General features: G+C 35.7%; 1 protein-coding gene across 2 annotated transcripts in view; it reads right to left on the minus strand.

Annotated features, from left to right (window-relative positions):
* The window catches only part of JMY (junction mediating and regulatory protein, p53 cofactor), a 64,369-nt gene that overhangs the window by 25,434 nt on the left and 14,854 nt on the right, over positions 1-24,081 (minus strand). For both annotated transcript variants that reach the window (XM_039709668.1, XM_039709669.1), the window contains exons 2-4: positions 20,775-20,948; positions 7,258-7,408; positions 5,276-5,445 (exon numbers count right to left, since the gene is read on the minus strand). In XM_039709668.1, the coding sequence (XP_039565602.1) occupies positions 5,276-5,445; positions 7,258-7,408; positions 20,775-20,948 (495 nt within the window). The remainder of the gene's footprint in view (positions 1-5,275; positions 5,446-7,257; positions 7,409-20,774; positions 20,949-24,081) is intronic.

A 24,081-nucleotide genomic window follows, 5' to 3' on the forward strand; every position in this document is an offset into this window, starting at 1 on the left:
ACAACTCCAGGATAATTACGACAACAAAACCACAGATTTTATGATTACAGCTAAATACTGTCTGGTACAGTAAATGTAACACGTTAAAACTGAACACATCAAGTCCCTAAGATATGTTCTGATCAGACACACACTTTAAGATGCCTTTAATAACTGACATTTTTCTACATGGCAATGAAATAAATCCATGGCATTGAATTACACTTTGCAACTGTCAAGTGATACAGTGCACAGTGTGAAACATCCCTCACACTCTTTTTACTCTACCACTTGATTCTCTGAAGATACATAATTAAATTAGAATTCTCCTATCTTCAATCCCAAGCCTAAAAGTAGGCATCTAGAAAGCTACAGTTAAAGCCTGTAAAAGCAGAACTGAGGAAAAATGTGAAAGGATGTGCAAACAGGGATAAATACATGCACTGGTCATGTTGTAATGACAATTTAGCTGTTCTGTTTTTTCTGGAGTCCTTCATAGGAGAATATATACACAGATTAAAATACTTATATATATATTTCAGTATTGATTTGTATTATATGTTTGAATAGAAAAGTATCACACAACCGAGTGAACTGCAACCATTCTCTTTTATTCAGTTAAACAAGATTTATCTGCGCAACACAGTCAACCATTCGGATCATATTTAAGAAATATCAGCATGTAAGGGAATCTTATGTGCTGAGGTTGGAGGGAATTCGTGCACCTCTACAACCTGCACGCAGAAGAGTTAGGGCCACATCCAAATTCTTTACCTGCTCAAAATGTGCATATCTGATAGTTTCTCTCAGATACTGGATAAAAATAATGGTAAATGTTAATGGAGATTTGTGATCTGTCTACCTTCATTATTCAGAAGAAATGTCCAATTTCATATTATAGACAGTCAGTGATTAAAAGGAGATGTCTACCAAGTAAAAATACCCAACCTATTTACTGATACATTTAAAAAAATATTTGCTAGCATATTCTGTACATTATGGTGTTATCTTCAAGTTGTAAAACTGAGTCTGTAACAAACAACTAAAACTGGGTGCCTTGAGTACTTAAATATGACTATAGTAAACTAGAAAGGTATCTGTACCGAATGAAACCAACAATCCATTTTAGTCAATACCCTGTTTTGGGAAAATGTTGCAAAAATCCAAGACGATGAAACAAAACAGGCAGTGGAGTGGTATCTTCCCAAAAGGATTCACCAGCCTCTAGCACAGCCTGTAACACAACTTAAACCATACTGCTGCCTCTTGTACAAAACAGACTTACAGGACATAATTAATACATTTTTCCTATGCCCTTTTTTTTTGTTTCTTTTTTTAATGTACGCTCTTAGCATCTGCACCATTATCTATTGACAGGGATTTCACAGCTCAATTAAAAGCAAATAGTTCCATGTCCTATACCTATTTCCATAGAAGACTGTTAGACAGAAGATCAGCTAATCAATTCTTGCAACTTAACTATTTTAAGTTTCTTCTGCTAGATTTTGTACTTCTGTATGCCTTTTTTGTATATCAACTATTAGTCTGAAAACTCCAATAAGTCCTTAAGTGAACACCAGAAACCTTACAATCATTAATGTATCATGTATATGCTAGAGTCCAGTGCTACACAAAAATGTCTTGTTATGCCATTTTATTACTTTGCTTCCATATTAAATTACTAATTTGACCAGAACAGTAAATGACATACTGATTGCATATTTGGAGTGAACTACAGGCTACTTTTTAAGAAAAAAGGACTGATTCTCTTGAACTCTCCAGTTCTTCCACATAAGACAGATAATGTTTATTGTTCAGGCAGGATATTAGCATTCTTCAAGGGATTTGGCATTTTTCAAGGATTTCCCCACTGTAAAAAGGCAGCACAATTTGGTGGGTTTGGGGGCAAGGAAAGTCAGTGTGGGAAATGTTTGTTTGCTTTTTAAATCAAGATAGTGTCAAATGTGACCACACCTAAGAACTTCTCTTTTTCCATGAACTGTGAAAATTACTCAAACCTTCACAATTTTTTTCTTAAAAACAGATGTTCCAATATTTAATTACACAATGTAATAAAAACTGAATAAAGACAAAGACATATACAGACCATGTTCAAAAGTATCAGCTCACCAAGTTATAGCAGCTGAGTACTTCAGTCAGTTGCACTGGTGTCTGCGTGATAAGGACCTTAGCAACTGACAACTGTACCTTTGCCCTACAAAGAGCATACACTACAGATGCTGTTAGTTACCTGTTCTGTTTTAGGGGTACCCCACCACTTTATTCAGGCTTTCAGGTGCAAAAGAAATGGGAAGTTAGTACTGCTGCATGGTTCATGGGCAGCTATCCTAGCTATATAATAGCTCCCCATGAAAAAGTAAAACAAACACCTTGAATTTCAACAATTTATGTTAAAACTTCATGTAAAATACTAATGATGTGTGATAATTCAAAACAGTATAATCACTTTTGGACATATTTCAGTATATTCTGTTAAAAATTTCTCTTCTTAATTGAGAGCAATTCTTATGAGTTTTTACCTAATCTGTACCACTAATTTCCTGCATCCTTGGTAGCTCTCAGGCTGATCAACATAGTGAAAGAAACACAAAGAAATTTAATATTAGAACAGTACGGGAAAAATTCTGCAGTTGTGCTGGCTTTGGCTGGACTAGAGCTAATTTTCTTCTCAGTGTCTGGTACGGGGCTGTGTTTTGGGTTTGTGGTGAACACAGGATTGGTAACACAGAGATGTATTTGTTATTGCTGAGCAGGGCTTGCACAGAGCCAAGGCCTTATATGCTTTTTGTATGGTCACTCTAGGAAAGATGGAAGTGCATGGGAGGTTGGGAACAGACACAACCAGAACAGGTGACCCCAACTGACCAAACAGGACGTTCCAGACCATGTGACATCATGCCCAGTATACAAAGTCGGGGAAAGAAAGAGGAAGGGAGGAACATTTGAAGTTAGTGGAGATTTGTATTCCCAAGTCATAGTTACCTGTGATGGGGCTCTGATATCCAGGAGATGGGTGAACACCCGTCTGCCCATGGGAAGACATGAATGAATTCCTCATTTTGCTTCGCTCATGTGTTTGGCTTTCCCTATTAAACTGCCTTTATCTCAACCCATGCGTTTTCTAGCTTTTAACCCTTTCTGACCCCACTTGTAAGGGAGCAAGTGAGTAGCCACATGGCTCTTGGTTGCTTGCTGGGGTTGAAACATCACAGTGGTGGAACAAAAAACTTAAACTGGAGAGATCCAAGTTCAATTTCCTATAATGGCACAACTTTCTGCACTAATGAAAGCAAATAATTTAATCTCAGTCTTTGTTGTTGCATTCATACCAATCAGAGAGTGGTTGCATTCACTGAATCATAAGAGCAGCTTGGGTTGGAAGAGACTTGAAATCTCATCAAGTTCCAAGCCCACCACCACAGGCAGGCTTTCACTAGACCAGGTTGCTTAAAGCTCCATCCAATGTAGCCTTGAACATGTCTCAGGATGTTGATCTAAGACATCTCTGGGCAACCTGTTCCAGTGTTCTCCCTCAAAGTTCCAAGAATTTCTTCTGAATATGTAATTTAAACACATTCACTTTCAGTTTAAAGTTATTTCCCCTTCTCCTGCCACAATATGCCCTTGCAAAAAATTTCTTTTCCAAGACTAAATGTTCAAAAATTCAAAGACAACCCGCTGAACACAAACACTTTCCTCAAGTGGAGTCATATCATGTCTTTGCTCTGAATTGTCATTTTTCTCAGCTAAAATCCAGATGTATTAATTTCTTGAGCATTTTAGTATCTTCAAACAAATATCCTGTTTTTATCTTCTAGAATATAGTAGCTAAATGGTTTGCCAGGAGGTATTTCAGTTCTACAAACATTATAAGACTGCCACCATTCCATTCTTCGCAAAGATGGGATTCCCAGTCACGTTTCTCACATTCAATTCTTTATACTTAAGCTTTTTACATTCTCAGAACCAGCAGAAGCTGGTTGGTGGTATCTCCCTATCACTGTATTCAGACCCAGAACTCTCTATACCTTGTAACACACCATCCCAAAGCACCACGGCCATTAGATGTTATTTATTTCTCTGTCCCCAAAAGCCCCAAACTCACAGCTCACTTTCATCCCAATGTATACTACAAGGAATCCTTCCTTTTCCTGTGCAGCCCCTAATACTTCAGTATATTAGACCAAACACTCACTCATTTACCAGACTGAGATCTCATTCAACAAAAATTCAGAGGTCTCCACAGGGAAAAAAAATAAGATGTGCCACAAAAAGAAGATGCATGGTTACTCTAAGTGAAAATATTGAATACATTTCCAATTATCCAATTAGGATTGTCTCGTCAACTCTTGATAAAGGATGACAGCCTGCTAAACTCAGGTTTTCAGACAACTCTTGGATTTCCAAATCTAAAGAACACTGAATGCAGTAAACCTATTTTTGTGCTCTGGGTCTTGCATGTACTCTCTCTTCCCTGCAGATCAAGCTGTCTTCTACAGAGGCTCCTAAAATAGACACACAGTCTATCAGCCTAACAAACCTACCAGCCTTTGCAGTGCTAAAGTTGTGAGCTCTTTGGATAACCTTCTCATATCAGCACCATCAGTTTAGTCAAATATTGTTGAAACATTTGAAAAGTTCTCCTGAAACAATAATGTAATTGCTAGAACACACATTAACATTAGTATGACAGAAAGTTCTTTGCATCAAACATCCATATGATGGCAAAGTTTAAAAGAGAATTTGAAACACTGTTACTTTTGAGATGTCATAAAATCCAATAAATTGTGGATTTTTTTCCTGCTAAGGCATTTACTCACAGTTTCATGCATGAACTCTTTCCTCAAGAAAAATGTAGCTAGCACACTCCCCTCTGGAAGACTGCCTTAGTAATTATGGTAAGCAGAGAGAGAGTGCAACACAACCGTCCAGTTACCCATATACTTACTAATGGTCAGACACCTTCCATCTGGAATGTCAGAGCTATTCTGAAAAGGTAGTCATGCCTCAGAGCTAAACTGCAGAGATTACATAGTAGCCAGTTTCTATCCTATCCTTTCTCTTCATTTTACTCATCCCAGTGGCTGGTTGTAAACATTAACAGCAAAAACTGTCTTTCTGTCTTTCAAAAACTGTTTTTCTGGTTGACTAACCAGGAAAAGGTGAACAGAAAACAGATGCACAGAACTCCCAACACCTACATTGCAACATCATTTGTCTAACATCACTTCTTTCTATGCGCTGTAATTTTCTACTTACTGGCAAGAAAACTTACCTCCTCTTTGAGCGCATGTTTCTTCTGCTCCAAACAGATTTCTTTAGCACGCATCAACTGCAAAGTCTCCTTAGAAACTGCATACTGAAGCTTTTCCATACGTTCCACTGCTGCTGCCCATGCTGCCTTACCAAATTTTTTCTGGTCTGCTCGCATTCGATCATACACAGCTGCAGAAAGGAAAAGAAGAGGCAGGCATCTTACTAGACTATTCTTCAAACCACTAGTGATCCTTCTGCAAAGAAAATGCACACATTTGTACTTAATAAAAATCTCATTAATACAAATATTTGGTCTTGAACTGGATCCCAAATTTCCCCCACATCTGTAACCACCAATTATCAGCTACTAAAGCCTCCAGCTTACCTTAACACTTATATTACAATCATAAATTAAAGTAAATCTAAAGAGTGAAAAAAATACTATTTAAAACAGATTTCAGCTTAACTTCAAGTGCAATTCTGTAAGAACACTGCATGAAATTAAAACAACATCTATATTTTAACTCAAATGCAAAAATCCCTTGCCTGATTCAGATTTACTGTTTTTGGGCCCCAGATAACATCTAGTTGGACAAATACAAGATTTTCATCACTGTTAAAATACAGGTCATGTGAGACTGTACTTAGCTTTGCAAAGCAAAACCACAAAAGTAATGGAATCAAAGGGGTGGCATTAAGTCACCATATGCTATTACATGCTGTTCTTAGGTAATAAGAAGCACCTTTAAGTTCTCATGTATTTTTCCTCTGCCATCTGTTAATATTTGGGTATGTAAGACTACTCTGTGATCAGCAGGAGGCCAAGAAAAACCCTGAATGCAAAAACCAGGTAAATAACCTGTATTTTAAAGATCTACACTGTAATCAGCTTTCAGGCATGTCACTTTCCATTGTTTTTTCCCCAAATCCTGACTGCTGTACATAAAAAAATCATGTGAACAAAAGCAACAAGTAAATATCTATAAATATGCATTATCATCTAGTAGGGTATCTTATTGGCTGCCTTTGTCATACTAGAAAAGGAGTGAAGCTGATTAGTACATTTAGAATTTTCTCTAATTAAATTTATTTCAACATGCTTTAACCTTTTAAGTCATCCAGTCAGAGCAAGGTGAAATTTCACATTATCTTTAACTTGGGTGGTCACTGAACAGCATAAATTTGCAGTGTCTGCATCTCTTGAGTCAGATGTAGCAGTCATGTACAGAGATGACAAGAGACCTACCAGTCAAAAAAGGATTTCTCCTGTGGATCTTGCACAATCACTACCACCAAGGCAAAGAAAGAAACAGGGACCTGCAGTTAGGCAGGGGAGGACACCAGGACAAACTTTGTCAGTGAACTAGAAAAAGGTCTGTTTGCCCTACTAAACTGGTTATTTAGGTTAAAATGGTACAAGGATGAGAGCACAGGTGTACGTACCTAGTCATCTGACCTCACTTTACTGTACCACTTTTTTAGTAACACCATCACATTCTTCAAACACAGAAAAGCCAAAGTTATATCCATTAAGACTTCTGAACAACAGACCAGCTTTTATTGAGTAGTTAAACTGAGCTGTTGCTTAATGTTTAGTTATGAAAAAAACTACTGAAAGGCAAGGAAGACTAGAAAAGGAAATCAACTGAAAGATAATTAACATTTACTATGGGGGTCTGCCATATCCAGTACAGAAAACAGAATCCACCAGGGACTCTATACTCATAAATCCTTTGCAAATACAGAGTACCACTAATACAATTACATTAAGAAAGTGGCTGTAAAACTTCTACCTAAAATTTCTATTCTGTTCACTGCTGATGATGTTCTGAAAAGGTTTACAAGTGAAAGATTCAAATAGATACAGAAGAAAAAACAAATAGCAATGACAACTGCATTTTCCTCATGAAGAATTGAAGAAAAAATAGCTCATGGTACAACACAGAACACAGTAAACACTAAATAATTTAATTTTTGTATGTGATGACAAGAAATAACTACCTTTTTGTGTTTTAGCTGTTATTTCAAAATATTTAACTGTAAGATCTTGAATAGAAAGCACAGCCATGTGAGCTTTTTTCTGCCAATCAGCATCTTCTTTTTGCAGACTCTCAATTCTTCTGGGACCCAGGTAGTCATTCTCTATTGAGATCTGAAAATAAATGAGCCCATAATTAAAAATACAATTAATTGCACCTATTCTGCCAACAGCAAACAGTTTCAGGGCTAAGAAAGAAAATGCAACACAACAGAGGTAAAACTACCATCACAGTTTCTACTCAACAGTAAAAAACTCTTTAGAAGCACTCCCTCCTCTTGAAAAAGTACATCCATCTTTTTAATTATTGTTCTTAGTGGACGCATCAAACCCACATATGTAAGTTTGATTTATCATCATCTTTTATTATGTATCTTATTACCTGTAGATTACATGCATGCTTCATGCTTCGTCCAGGCTTTCTTCCAACCTGGACTATTTCATTCTGAAGTAAATAAATGCTCTTTGATCAGAATGAAGCTGGCAACCAGGGCTATCCTGGGGTTGCACTAAGTGACCATCAACATTTTAGAAGTTTTTCTTTGTTATAGATGACTTTAAAAAGTATATTTTTCTAGTGCCTGGGAGCTCAAACATCCTTTCATTGCTAAGATCAAGGCAATGTCATTCTGAGGTTCCAGCTATCTGAAGCCAATAAAAGACTTTGTCTTTTAAGACAAAGAAAAGAGTCTTAAAAGAGTTGGTTTTACAATTAATAAATACATAGCTTTCTCTCCCAAACCTAAACATTTTTACACACCTGTCACACTGCAACAGACTACATATCTTGTATCTTAATTAAAAATTTAAGCCTGCTCATTCAATACCAAAGTATTAATTATTAATACTTTTCATATCTATCAGTCAAGAAGGTACTTTAATGGCACAGGCAAAACTGAACAAAACCAAAAGTGCTCATAACTTTGTCTGTCCCTGAATATCTCAAACTCAAGTTCTAATGCCTCAGGTATCAATCTTGATTTCACAAAGCTTCAATTTGGCCTAAACAGCCATTCCACTCTATAGTTCAGTTGCTAATGAAAGGTTTTTAAGTGACTGGTCAGGACCCACTTCTGCACACCTACTTGTCCCTGTCTCTCAGATGTATGATTTTCATAAGTGAAAACAAATAGATGCCTTCTAAATAAATACTTGAAAAACACATTTCTTGAAAAACACTTACAGGACATTATAACGTATTTAAATCATCTTCTTCTCATATATTTCCAAAACTCTTTGAAAGGCAACAGACGAAGCATAATGTGGACAAGTGGTAAGTGAATAACACTTACTAGATACATTGTAACATGTCATTCTATGGAGCACATATGTACCATATTTCCCACAAGCAGTACTTATGAGTGGACAGACAGGTTTCCAAATAAATACTGAACTTTAGACATATATAAATACACATACCAGTGAATTACACACTGGTGAAATTAATGCTTTTCATTTACATAGAACTCTGAAACAGCAAATTCATTTGTGAAACTGGATAAAAAGCAACACAATTAAAAGTCATCCTTTCCTGCTCCTTGGTAGAGATGAGGTAACTTGACACTGAATAGACAATGGATCACTGAGTAATGTGAGTAACGTTCTTACTAGGCATGACTTCAAGGAGAGTAACCTCAAAGTACCATTTTTTTCATAAAGTTTTGTCTGCCAAATATTCACACATGGTGCAAGCTAAAGAGTTTTATGGTTGCATAATGTAATTGTATCTTTGCTCCCTAGGGCAAGTATTTACAAGTAACAAAAAAAAGGGAAGCATCTTTTCATTATCCACAATCCCAAGTATGTCATCCATATATCATAGTTAGCACCAAAGGTACTCATAAAGCAACACAGAGAAAACCCAAGAAGGTGTGGCTTTAATAAACTGCATGAACAAGAACAGATCAACAGCTTACCTTTAGGCTTCAGGAACAGTGGCATGCTTAACAGAAGTGTGAAAGAAGCCCCAGAAAGATAAAATAGATAAAAACTTCTCCATAATGTTGCTTGATCTGCCTTCATGCTTGCCCACACCTACCCATCCAGCCACTTAGAACACAGTTCTTAAATATCTTGCAGTACAATAAAAAAAATCAAAGTTACAGCTAATGTTCACGTTAGGACTTTGCATTCTGCAGCTTGGATAAGGGACAAACGCACAGAATGCAAACTTTCTGGCTCTGAAGACACGAAATAACAGAGGATGGATGTGCTGTTTTTGGCTGGATTAATATTCTTCATATTAGCTGGTATGGGCTCTGTTTTGGAATTGTGCTGCAAACAATCTTAGCAATCCAGGGATATTTCACGTACTGCTAAGCAGTGCTGGCACAGAGCCTTTTCTGCTTCTCATCCCACTCCACTAGTGACGAGACTGAGGGTTCACAAGCTGGAAAGGGACAGAAGAGGGAAAGCTGACCCCAACTGATCAACAGAGACATTCTATACCATAGAGCACTGTGCTCAGCAATAAAGCTGAGGGAAGAAGGCAATGTTCAGACGGATGGGTGTCTTTCTAAGTCACTGTTACCCTGCTGTCTTGGAGATAGCTCAACACCTGCCTGCCCACAGGAATCAGTGAATGAATTCCCTGTTTTGCTTTGCTATGCATTGCTTCACATGCATAGCTTTTGCTTTGCATATTAAACTGTCTTTATCTCAACTCATGAGTCTTCTCAGTTTTACTTTTCAGATTCTCTTCCCACCACCACTGAGCTAGAGTGAGCAAGCAGCTGTGTGGGTTGATGGTCATGGTTCAACTATGACAAAGAATGAAGCTGTCACCATTACAAAGGTAGCATCCAATCTAAAGGTGAAGACAGAGTCTGGGTACAAGTGGGAAACTATCCTTGACAGGTGAAATATCCCACATGCTTTTTTAATATTAAGTTGAATGGCTAGAAGCTAAGGATGAACCTTAAACTGAAAGGCTTGTTCCTTTCACTTCTGAAGCTGTTGGACCAGACTACCACAGCCACAACCTCTCCACAGCTATGCTAGCCTGAGAGAACCTTTCTTTGTTCAAGGTGACAAATTCCAAATGAGAAAGTTCAAGAACAAGCTTCCAGGCTGGAGTAACAATCCTCAGTCACAAAGATCTTTGTTACTCTTTGGATACGTGAATGACAGAATCTAATTTTGCGAAAAGCAGACTTGTCAAAAGGTGACTCCAGAACAGTATTGAATTAATAGAGTCTGGACTGCCTCCTCGAAGGCACAGCTCCCACCTGTGCTTTTCTTAGGTCAATGACTTTCTGAGTGGCAGCAAACTTTAAGAGCTCCTTTGGTGCCTCAGATCTAGCTGGCTACTGCTCCCTGCTTCTCACTTCAGGCTTGTCATGTTCCTGCCCAAGCTTGCTCTGCTGGGTTTGCCCGACATACACCCCGCGGCCTTCTGAGAGCCACTCCATTGACCTCAAGGTGATCCAACGCTCCCTGTGGGAAAACCAATTTCTTCCCATCCAGCCACCATTCCACCTGATTCAATTTTGCCATCAAAACATAAAATTGGAAAATAGTTACTAAACAAAAAACTGCAGTATAAAAGAAAATACTGATTGCAACCTTTCCAAAGGTAATTACGGTCATTCTTTATAATTAAAACCAAATAACTATGACAAACTAGAAGACAGAGGGCATATGAAAAGATACTTCTAGCCATGAACCTGGCACACTTTGGGAAAACATATTAAAAAGACAGACATATTATGAGTGCGCATACTGACAGCACCAACAACTTAGAAGAATTACCAGTTCTCAAGTGCAACCTAGCTAGAGAATTACTGTAATCTACTTGTCATTAATTAAATTTATGCTTGTCATCCTTTCTGGGCAGGCACAGAATCACCAGAGAAAAACAGAGATGAAGAACTGAGACACTGAGGTTGAAATATATATGGTCCCCCTTGCCAAACAACAGTCTGGGCATTTTATCTCAGCCCAACCAAATTCCACTAGAGAAAATCTATACAAATATATATTAAATCATAATATTCAATTTAAATAATATAACTGTGGTACATTTATATACAAGACAGAAATTATTCAGAGCATATGTTATCACAGGAAACAGAAAGTAAGCCCATGAGGAGAAAGAGAGCTTAAATGAAGACTACAGCTGTAATAGGAGGAAAAGTTGGGGAGTAAAGATAAGGCACATGCCTCTGGAGCTCGCAGCTTATAAAACGGCAGATTTTCTCCCCACCTGCAAACACCTCCATGACAGAAGTGACCACTCCCTCATTTTGTCCTAGCTAAGAATTTAAAAAGGAAAAGGGAGTAGCCATGGACTATTAAACATCAACATGAACAGGCTTGTGAGAGTCTTGAAGACTTTGTTTTCTATATTCTCTTCAATAATTAATCACCTTGATGTAAGACAACAACTCTCATTATGGCATTAAAGGAAGCTCTTACATGCTTCTGCATTCCATTATTGTTTGCAATATATGCATGACCTCTTTATGCTTTATTTTGCTCACCTTTATGATGCAAGCATCTTCAGTTTTTATAGCTCATAAAAGAGCAGATGTCATTTTAGAGACTGAACAAATAATTTTTAAATTACTATTATCCATGCTAAGTATGACTAAAAGAAGGCAAAGAATAACTAAAAAGTGCTGTCATCTAATGATATTTCTTGTAAAATTGTATATCTATTTTCAGTTTAGTAATATTTTTAGTTAAAAATTAAGAAATTACAATGTAGTTGAAGTTTCTTCCTAACCTAAAAGGCTTTGAAGTTACCTAACATTTTTTCAAAATGAGCTTTTGTCCTGGAATTGCTTATTTGGACTCAAAAGTTTTGGAGAAAGCCTGGTCTACAGAAAAACCTCTCATCTCACAAGGTGAGAGGTTTAGTTTTTTTTTTTTAGTTTCTCTTCTACTTATCACTTTACCAATAAAACAATATAGCTATCCTTTCTTTAAAAATCCTATATTCTCCTTGAGAGGAATCCAAGCTTCACAGTAGAATTTGCTATGATTTTTTTTCCCCTGATGATGGAACTTGCTTTTGTAGACTTTCATGTTTTACAAGTTTTACTTCAAATGATGCTTTGAAGCTAAGAAAATTATGACAGCTTTCACAAAAGTGGTTGTCACAAAACACAGAAGAAGAAATAGAAACAGCAGAAGCCATTAACTTCAACACATCGCACAAACACCTATTTTCATCAGCTATTGCTTCAGACTAATGGAACATAAAAGAACACATCTCAACATTGTATTGAGATGTTTCTGAAGGAAAACAAATGAATTCTTCAGAGAAAACAAACTGAAAGGAGTCTCCTAAACGAGCCCATAAGTAAATGAGGATGGATCAACAGAGGCAATCCTGTACTGGAAATACTCTTCTCTGGAACAGTTTGCAATTTATGGTTAAGTTCTGAAGAGACTAAAGTAAGCTTACTGAGAGAAAATATGAACAACAGGCCTGAAATGATGGCATACACATACACTATACATCTACCAAGTGAAGGTCTTTAATACTTTCCATGTTTTTTTTTCTGGACAATAGACATGATTGACAGAAGTAAGACTTGGCCTAGGCCATGTAATAACTTAGGCAGGGATATGTCACATCTCTCCAGCTCTCTTTGTTGTCCTTCTCCTGGATGGACTTGTAATAGGCAGAAAAGGAGAAAAATGTGACATGTAACAGCAGGTCAGTTAATTAAAAGAACAAAGAAAACTAAAATGAGTGAGTAGTGCAGATGGCAGTGGCAAAACACAAAATGGAAATGGCTTTATACATAAAAGCACATTTCAGATTAAAGGCTCAGCTATCTGCCTTCTCCAAGAAGTCAAACAAGTAATTCCAATCACAGCCTGCTAGATACAGTAGCCAGAAAACACACATTTCAGCATCTAGTCAGAGACTTTTCAAAGTTAGTCTTACTAATTTTGTTGTTGTTGTTGTTTTTAATTTAACTGTGCTCCGAGCTGTTAACACAAACCCAACACGATTTCCCCAAATAAGTTATAATTCTATACATACAGCTCTAAATATATTAGGTGAAAGCATTCAGCTTTGAAAAGGGCTTTACAGTTTTACCCTAAGGAATACGGACATGGACTTCAATGTTAATTCATAAAAACCCATTTAGTTTGCACGATCTAAATTCCTCAAAATATCTGGCACGTGGGACTAAAATACAAACTGCAGGAGTTTTGATTATCTTAAAACACAGGAGAACAACATATACAATTCAGTCAAGACTGTAAAGGAAGCAACAAACCAAAAGGTAACAAGATGTTAGTACATACAGAAAGAAGACTGACTAGTAATGTCATTCTACTGCGAAGTGCAGTCGTGAATGTTTTTTTCAGTATGATGGATAATGCTGAAAAACTAGGAAGTAATCAGAAGAGAAAAATCATGGAAGATTTAGGTTAGGGCAAGCACAAGAGGAAAGACTGGGTTTATTTAACTTGTATTTTTTCCAGAGACACACAAGAATTTATGTAACGAGGTAAAGTATTAAAAACACTAACCTTCAGTATTTTATATTGGCAATTGACAGAATTAAAGCTAAAGTCTACCCAGCATTATGCCTTCCTTACTCATTCATCTGTATAGCACAAAACCTTTCTATACATATACTCAGCTTCACTGACTGAGACCTAGACTAAGAGAGTTCACCTTCAAAAAGAAAGCTTTTATTTTTCAGAAAATATATTTTTAAGAAGACATATTCTCCTAGTTATTTGAAAATGTTGTTTAAACCAAGTTACCTCAAAGGCAAGTGTTCTTGAGTGTTTCCAGACATTCTCTATGCTGTTTGTGCATTAAAATGATTGGATGGATTTTTAAATCTTCAGTTAAAAAAAACTTAATATATGCAATAGACAAAATGTTAAGCATATATATTAAGAGTTCATCAAAATAAAGTTGACAATTTTTATATACAGATATACTGAAAAGAGAAATAGTGACAAAAGTATTAGCCAGAAGAAATCAGATTAAAGACATATAAGTAGCCATGAATGAATATAAAGTAACTGTAACAACTAGCAAATAGAGCCTGATAAGTTTCAGTATAAAGTTAGAAAACATGATGAAAGCTTACAAAAAGGGTTTTTTTAAGAGCACTACTGAAAAGAAGTACTAAAAAGTACTAGATATCAAACAATTTAGGTATTTAGGTAAAAAAACTTTCTGTAAACTTTAGACTCTCAGCAAATTTTTCAGCCTCTGAAGGCCTTCAGTCCCTCTCCTTGACCTCCACAGTTTAAATAACATTGCATCAAAGTCTCCTCCTTTTTCCTCTTTCCCTAACTTTGACACTGCAAAGGGGAAAAAAAAACCCCAAACAACAACATACTTTTCTAGGTTTCACCCTCCTTGACTCTAATCCTCAGGGACACATAATTTAGGATTTTCTGCATGTTTACCAGCCTTTCAAAGTTCCATCAAGATGCCTTTTTGAATGGATGCACTGATTCTGCATTTTTCTGCACTATTTCCACCATTACTAGCACTAGAGGGAAAAAAAAAATGAAAAGGTACGGATACATTGCTAACTCCCAAATTCTTTTACAGGCCTCTTAAGCTGATGGTTAATCTGAATCATTAATAGCCACTGATGATTCTCTTTCTGAACACGTATATATTTGGTGTCCACAGTTAAACTGCAGAAATTATTGCCACAAAGCATGTAAGGTGTACTGAGAGTTTGTTTCTGCTTTATTTGTAGGTTGTTTTAAAGCACCACATTGAGGTACCCCTATTTTCTTACTTTCAACCCCTTAACATCCATGATTTATATATCTTTCCGATCTTTCATGAATCACATCAAAACTAAGGCATGAATCACATTTGAAACTAAGGCAATCCAATTCTTTTACTTTGGTCTGGCACTGACGATGCTTAATAGGGAAACACCCTTACGTTCCATACTGTTATTATTCTGATACTGTGGTATGTTTTTGCGAGGAAGAAAATAAAACTGTGACATTCAGGACACAAATATGCCATGGATGTATACCAAAGTATGATGTTTTCTATAGAGTGTTTGCAAAAGTGCCATTTTGCTGCATTTGGCAGCAAACTCAAGATAAACCATATATATTTTCCCTCAAAAGTTATTTAGGTGCACATAAATATGTATGTATGCTTTTGGAGGTTGTCATCAACCTTCTACGCATGCATTAATTTTTATTTATTGAAATTTCACCTCCATTTTATTATCCAAACAAGCTTTTTGTACAGTGACTTTTAAAAAACCAAACCTTTCAGCATTTTGACATAATCAAATTTTTCTACAAGTCTTATTAACCAATTTTAGTTGAATACCTAGAGCAGTCTTGTACTATACTCATTTTGCAGGCAAGCAGATTTAACCAATCAGATACACACCACAGTTTTGTAGTCAGCTACCTCTAACCAGGAACTAAGTTTCATTAAATGATTTAGGGTACCAGACTGCTTTCTATCAGATCGCCTCTTTAGAACTTTTTTTTTTGAGAAAGTCCATAAAGACCTGACTTAAAGTCAGCAAAACGTTCTGTTCTGAGTTCATATAATAGTCTAGAGGATTTATAATCCAAACTGTAAACAGAGACTGACATACAATCCTTTTGAATCAAACTATGAAGAAAATTAGCATAATTCACTATATTGCATCATATTCTCAAACAAGCAAGAAATAATTTCCCTGAAGCTTATGATCATTTTGCATAAACTCAGATTTCTTCTCCAGTTTACAGGTTTTTCAAAAGCTATGTTTATTTAAGCATTATTCCTGATGATGTGAGGACACACCTTCAGCTGTATATAGATAAAAAAAAAGTATAAAATCCTTTGATGTTTCACAGTTTCTCCAAAACATCTTTATGTGATTAGAGACTTTTCAAAAAAAGATATTCTATAAATACTTTTCAAAGTAATTCTCTCGGTTTTGCCAGCTGTTCTCATAGCTGAATTTCTTCTCCCTTGAACTTGTTTCATGCTTCATTAAACTATTTTTAACCAAAGTTTTACATGTTCAATACAATGTAATTTATTTTTAAGTACTTAATTTTGCATAAATCAAAGTTAAATTAGTTATAAAGTTCACTACTGCAATTCATCATATATTAAACAAATGAATTCACACACAGTTGCGCTAGAATTGTATTTTTAATATAGCAGAATCTGCATAAGCGAGCTTGAGAGGGAAGCAAACTTTCTGACAGACTAATATAAGATTCCAAAATTTTTAAAAGCAGGATGTTATGAATCATCAACATATACACTGCTCTAATCTGTAGCTTCCAGTGCTACACCTCACTATTAATGTATCTGAAGTCATTAAAATCTCCTCACATTCACATGAACTAACATTCAAGTAAAAATAATTAACACATAAGCAATGAAGCTACGAGTATGTTTAATATATTTAACATACAATAAGTTTTCAATGTTCTCATTTCCTGGAGATGAGCTGAGATGTAATGGTGGCTCTAAGCTTTCAACCGCAATGAGACATTATTAGTTTCCAGTTAAGCAAAACCAGCTCAACTCAGACCTTCAAGTATGCATGTTTTGAAGTTTTGCTGGCATCTAGATGTAGGTTGTGAAGCAATTTGTTACATTTTATCTTTAGTCCAATATCAAGGACATCCAAAAAACCCTCAAGCATGAAAAGAGAAGGCCTCCCACTGACTTCACTTGGCATTTGAACAAACCCGGTGTCTATTCATCACGACTCAAGTACTGTCCACATCGACAAGGCTATAAAAATTCTAAGTAGCAAGGTAGTTTCTTTGACTTTAGGAAGATTGGTGAACACAGCCATACAGACAAAAAAGGCTGTGGGGTTTAGCCTGTGAAGTAATTTTTTAAAAAAATTATTTTTTGTCTTTTTTAATTAACCAGATTTGGTACCCTGTATCAAAGAAAACTTCATGTCTTGGTATTATAGGACTTAAAGCTTGATCATGGTATCCTGGCCACTAGCTCTATAGCCAAGTATCAACCACCAACTCGCCGCTCCCTCACATACTTTCTGAAGAACACAGCACTATATAGGGAGGATCTCACAAAGTTTAGATTTAACTTTCTAAAATCAAAGGCACCAGAACAGAGGTACCTACTGTGATTTTTCCAAATTTCAGAAACACACAGCATTTTTATTTCCAGCTATTGATGACTACTACCTCCAACTTTTCTGCTATGGCAATGCGTGTTCTGCACACACAAAAAAGAAGCGAATTTTCACAAGGAAATAATTTATTTTGATTGAGGAAGCATTTGTGGCCATAAATGTGAAACATTTTTAGAATGAAAAATTTAACACCCTTTCTTGGTTGCCAAGTAGTTTGATTCTTAGCAAAAAGAGTATCTTAAATTCCATTTAAAATCCAACATTAATGCTAGATTAATCCATGAACATTGTTTGTCCTGTGATTTTATGTTCACAGTTGTCTTCCCAATTCTTGGAAGAATATACAGACAGTCCAAAACATGTAATACAGCATTTAAGTATCAAGCTTCACTTCCTGGTGCCTATATAATACACAACTAAATCAGAAAGAAAAGGTGAAATCAGAAGAAAAGATCTAGTAATACAGTGAAATTAACATGCTAAAACTCACTGCTTGAATGTCTTTACATATTATTACAACTAAACCAGCAACAGTCCATAATTAAATCAGAAAATGCCTATATAAATCCAGCCCAGCTTTTACGTATATAAAAAATACAATACTGTCTTCAATTCCTTTATTATGCCTTCTCCAGCATTCAGTGAACATATGGACTGTTTGGCTGGGTTATCAATACAACCTTTCACTTCTGCCTTACAAAATACAGTCATACTAAACACACTGAGTATGTCTAGTAAGTGTATCTTACATTTTCATCTTGGAATGAGTTCAGACTTGCTTCTTTGATAGCATTTTTCAATTTGATAATACCATTCATTACAAGTTGGCTTTTATTTCTGTGTCCCTCATAAAGGCCTTGGGGTGAGCAGGGCTGTTCCCATATCATACATAGAAAGATTTAAGTCCCAAAACACAGCTGTGCTTGCAATGCTCAGCTCTTTCAAGAATGCATGGTATCTTGATACACTTGAAGGGAAGTCCCCATGGATCTGAGCAGCACTTACACATAAAGAGCATTTATATAAACAAACCCAGGTTTTCTGATGCTGGAAGCCCAAAAAAAGACAAGCATATCACTTACTGAACACATTGTTCTACGGTCAGATGACTAGCCCATAATTAAGCAGAAATGCAATTAGAAGTTACTTTTCCACAGTGACATTTAATTTCATAATAACCCAGCTTTTTTTCCTTTCATGATCTTATAACTTTTCCATCCTGCTTTTCAAATCCAGAAATATTTAATTACTTCACAGCTTTGACTCTTCATACATCTAAATGTTCCATCTTTTACACTAAATGAACCAAAATACACAGTGTACGATCAAAATATAAAATGAAACAAGATTCTATCATGTCTATAATGGGCAGCAGTAATCTACATTTCCAAGCTTCCCCATAGTTTTTAACCTTGTTATGAACTTTCTTTCTGGGTTGTTTGGTTTGGTTTGTCGTTTGGTGAGTTTTTTCCCCAAAGAAGGAATCTGGGTTCAACACAGATGTCCCTCTCTAGTAAGCGTCCACTGAAGACAGAAATTTGTTGTTTTTCCCTTGCCTCCTATAGGCTTGTCTCTTCCTTAAAATTTCACAGGAACAACAGAAACTTAACACCAGATGACATATGTTCCAATTTTTATGTCCTGCTCCAAAACCAGAAAACACTCTTCCCAAAGATTACAGGTGATGTAATTAACATGCTTCTAAACTCACTGTGAAATCTGACAAAATTAAGCTGATTAAAAAACTTTAAACCTCCCAAAGTCTTAAAAAAACCCCAAAAAACCAAACCAACTTCCCCACAAATCAGAAACAGATACCTAATACAGAAAAGGTCTGAAACATTAAAGCCTGCCAGAAACACATATGCAGCAAGTTAATACAAACCATTTCATGCACAAGTTCTATTTATAAAACATTTCTTCAACCCTAGCTACCCAGTATAATATATGTTTTGTCATCATAGATACAAGTACTGCTTTCTCTCAAACGATGAAAGGAAAAACAAGAGACAGCATCTTTCTCTACTGCATTATACAGATGACCAAGTTTTTTAACTCACAAATTGCCAAGTTAGGAAGAGAACCAATGTACATTAGAAGAAATTATGTATCACTAAAATAATCAACCACAGAACACACCTCTGAAGTTTATCAACATTAATCTTTCAGGAAGAACATTAAATGATGCATTTTAAAACTGGAATTCAATAGATTACTGAGGTTTAAAAACACAACATAACTCTTAATATGTATTTTAACTCTTAATATGTAATATTTACTTCTCTTATTTGACAAAAGAAGAAATAATCTTTTTCTCTACTACAAATACCAATAAAATTGGAATTATTTCACCATGCTTTGAAGAAAGCATTCCAATAAATTAAGTGTTTATAGGCTTCAACGGTATAATACTGTCTTAAAAAAATATTCATGCCAATTCTCTGTGCAGCAGCATCATTCAAGAGAAGAAAAAGCACTTTTAGTTAAAACATCATCACATTATAAAACTGAGTTCATTTAAGATTGATGATTTTTCTGAAAAATTACTTTAGGCACACAGCAATGTGCCAAAATAAAGCTAGTATATAATAAAATCTTTTGCCTCCCTCCCTCATTCTTTCTCAAAACCAGAGAGAAACACTATTTTTAAGCTGAAAACAGTAAAAAAATTGTTGGCTAACTAAATAAGGTATCAAGCTGAGATAAAATGACATTTACAATACAGATTAAATGAAACAAAATTTTAGCTTAGAATCAGAAGGCTGTTAATAATCTGCACAGGAACTAATAGTTTTATCAAAAGTACATCCAAGATGCAATAAAGATAACATTTGTTAGTTCTGGCTAAGCATTCAAGATTAGAATTACTTTCAAATATAACAAACATACTCATTCTGGAACAAATTTACCAAAATGCAGTATTCTTCAGATGGCTTTTTTAGCTCTTAGAAAAATACACTGTCCAAGTGTTACAACAAATCGTGTTTTAACACAGTTCCATGTATTCACAGTTCACCAGATTACATAGAAAGTTACTTTTCATTTTAGTTTCCTGAGATAATTTTCTAGGACTAACCATAGTATAAACACTGCACATCTCTTTGTATTTTATAAATTACTCAATATTCCCAACCACAAAATTTCAAGTTTGACCTACTTAATTCAGCCATGCATTTGAAGGGTAAGACAGTAAGATAAACAGGTGGTGTTTAGCTACATCTGTCAGATGTTCTCACTCATCAAAAGCACTCATCTTAGTGAAGGGCCCAGAAAAACAGGGTAAGCATCTAGTGGAAAAACATCACTTCATATACTGCATAACAGAACTAGTAAACAGGAACTATAAAGTAGAACTTCCCAAATAATAAGTATCTGAGTTGACTTTACCCTACCTTTATCTGCTGTCTTCTAAGCATCGCAAGTTCCCTCATATCTCGGAATGGTTGCAGTAAGTACTGGTAGAGCTCCGTCGTTGCTTCTGCAAGATTACTGTAGGCTTCATCTTCCATTTGGTACAGTTCAAGGAGCTCTACCATACTTTCTGTATTCTTATGTTTTTCCAGAAGCTGCAGAAAAAGTACGAGTTTTAATGAAAATATTGGAAAATTCCTGATGGAAGTGAAAGCAATTTAAAGAACATTTTTAGCCGATCCTCTTGTATCATCTTCCCCTTCCCACAAAACCACCAGACAAATAAATAAAACAATCTTAGTCCCCAAAACATATCTTCAATTCAGCCACTTAGTATGAGCGCAACATCTCTGATAGCCTTAACTGAGCAGCACTCAGACTTATTTTTTTTAATTTCCAAAGATTTCTGGAAGCTAATGAATATGAACACAAAGACAACAGAAAAAGCAACATAGTACAACAATTTATAATGCAGTGATCAGTATGCTACTTCAGACAGTTCCCACTTTTGGGTAATAGAGCAGGGGAAAACTGAGTGATAGAAAAGGAGACAAAAAGAGAAGTTACATTTTCAACTTTCTATATTTTTGACAATTTTTGGTGTTTATGTTCTGCATTTTTTTGTCAGTCTGTTCTTTGGATACACACAGCCTCCATTACATCAGTGCAGCCTCAGACAGACAGTAACCCATATGCAACAAAACCTCCGAGAAAGTTCAATCACAAAACCTCAAATGTATGAACCTTTCATTAATTTGATTTTTACAACAAGCATTATAATCTTTAAAAAATACCTAGATGTTAATATAAAACTACTTTAATTCATATAAGAAAATACAACATCAAAGTCTGTCTGATCTGTCTTTTAGTTCTTATGAAGCAGAAAATTCACTTGTTTGTACAAACTAGCTAGAATGTATGATTTTTTTATTGTATATGCTCATTTTGCATCTATTTTCGGCATGTGCCTGAGCAGACTTCACAGGGTGCTGGAAATCTTTCACCATGTCTAATTAAAAATATTTAGTTGTTTAATAAAAACTAATCTCATACCCACATGTGGAGTACTTAATGTGTTTACAGAGACAAGATTATCTGAAAATAATTTCCCTCTTATGTAATTTTCTAAGTCAAAGTCTCTTGCCCTTTATATTTCAAAAGCATATATTCACAGTCCACGTTTAAATAAACTTAAAGATTAGTAAGACTGTGGTGTAAATACAACCTATCTTCTATCTGTTCATTGAAGTTGGATGCTAAGCCATACGTGAAATCTCTCAGTATAGTGAACTGTGTTTCAGTTACCAGAATGGGTATGAAAAATGTCTTTCTTCGTAATGGAAAGTTTGTTTTAGAACACCTCTGTAGCTCCACCTTAGAAGCACTAAAGAAGGTTAGAGAGAGGCTGCAGAGCAGAAGGCAGAGATGCTCATAATGGCTTCATTTATACATTCAGCATTAAAGTAATAGATTCCATGAAAAGACAGGAAGAGCTTTCCCTTACTAAGGTTTATCAGAGAAGAAATGTCTGGGAGAGACGATGTAAAACACATGTGAAAATCCTCACAAGGAGGAGACTTCAGCACAAGGCAAAGTGTTTTTGTTACCTAAACAATTTCACACAAACAATTGTTCCTATCACAAAGTCACTGCCTATGCTCTCCTACTCTTCCAGCAGCACACAATTATTTTGTAGCATTTGGGTTCTCACTGAGAACACAACCACTGGGCTTGCAGCCTGTAAGACTAGCATTTTATTAAGTTTCAGTCTTAGACACACATAACACAACCTGAAACTATAGAAACCCGGATACTCTTGGATTCATGCCTTAAATCCCTATGAAGTCTCACACACTATTTCAACTCACTATTTGTTTCAACCATCCAGTCTAAGAAGGCACCATCGACCTCAGCTCCACTTCCATGTGACTAGGGCCTAAAAGAGAGTTGCCATATACCAGCTTTTTCCTACTTTCCCTGAGCACAATCAGAAATCCCTCTGCAGTCCCAAAGCTATAATTAGCCTTCCATCAGGCTACTAAATCTTTCTTCTCAAGCCACCCATTGAACAAAGGAGCAACTCTACCAGTACATGACAATTTCCTTTCAGCTGCTTAGGCTATTAGTATCTTACTATTTAAAATACTATTTAAGGCTATTAGTATCTTACTATTTATTTTTTAATAAATTTACACCTCTGTTTCATTGTGAAACACTACTACTATCCTAGAATACAAATTCTAGAGGGCAACAAAAAAATGACAATTCAAGAAAATGTAATCATTTAAATATCATTTAAAGGGGAATCTTAGGTACATTTATTCCATGGACAGAACAATACAATGGAGGGGCTTTTTCTTTTATTCACAGACCATTCTTAAGGCCTATTTAGTCATTCTGGTGTTTTGGTAGATGGGCACAACTTTGCAAAAACTGGGATGAAAGCTCCAAGAAATGGACAACTAATCCAATTTTATGACTATCAGAATAGTATAAAGACGTCTTGAGTACACTAAAAACTAGTAGCTACTTATAACTAGTTGGCTGTTCAGAAAAAATCATGTCTATAACTGAAAATAGCAGGGATAAAATAATGAATTATCAATACATCCCTGTGCATACAAAAGGTAAGTAAATGAGCATAACTTCATGGTCTTGCCTGTGTTAGCCTGCTGCTGGTGTTACCCAAAAACGTAAATAAAATCCTAATGCTAAACTCCTTCAAAACTACCAAATCTTCAATAAAAAAACCCCAAACACAGAAGTAAAGGCAGGTTATTCATAACCAATTAATATAGAATTATATATATATCTCTATTATTTAATTATTAACACAAGGTAAGCTTCCATTCTGCATCCCTAAGGCAATGATAAAAGCAGAATCCTGTTACTAATGAGGGCTTTCTGAATTAATATGGTAACAAAATTTCATCTATTCTGCAGTTCCAAAAAAAGATGTAACAAAACAAGAAAAACTACTTAAGAAACAAAGATTGTAATCTTATTTGGTTTAATGCAAAGATCAATGAGCTATTCAACAGGTGTATTCTTTAACTCTTCAAAACAGATAAGAACGTAATCAGCCTGAGAGTACTTGTTACATACAGCCTCATTGCACCCATCCATCTATTCACACCTCATTTTCACGAAAAACACTAAACTTGGACATAAAGCTTGAATATTGTGTTCAGCTTAGGGACCCTCATTACAAGAAGAGCACTAAGGTGCCTTTCACAGAACTAGTGAATTGTCTAAAGGATAAGTTTTACAAGATTAGCCTAAATAAAT

This window comes from Passer montanus, unplaced genomic scaffold, assembly GCF_014805655.1.
Source record: "Passer montanus isolate IOZ18808 unplaced genomic scaffold, ASM1480565v1 scaffold22, whole genome shotgun sequence".
NCBI lineage: Eukaryota > Metazoa > Chordata > Aves > Passeriformes > Passeridae > Passer > Passer montanus.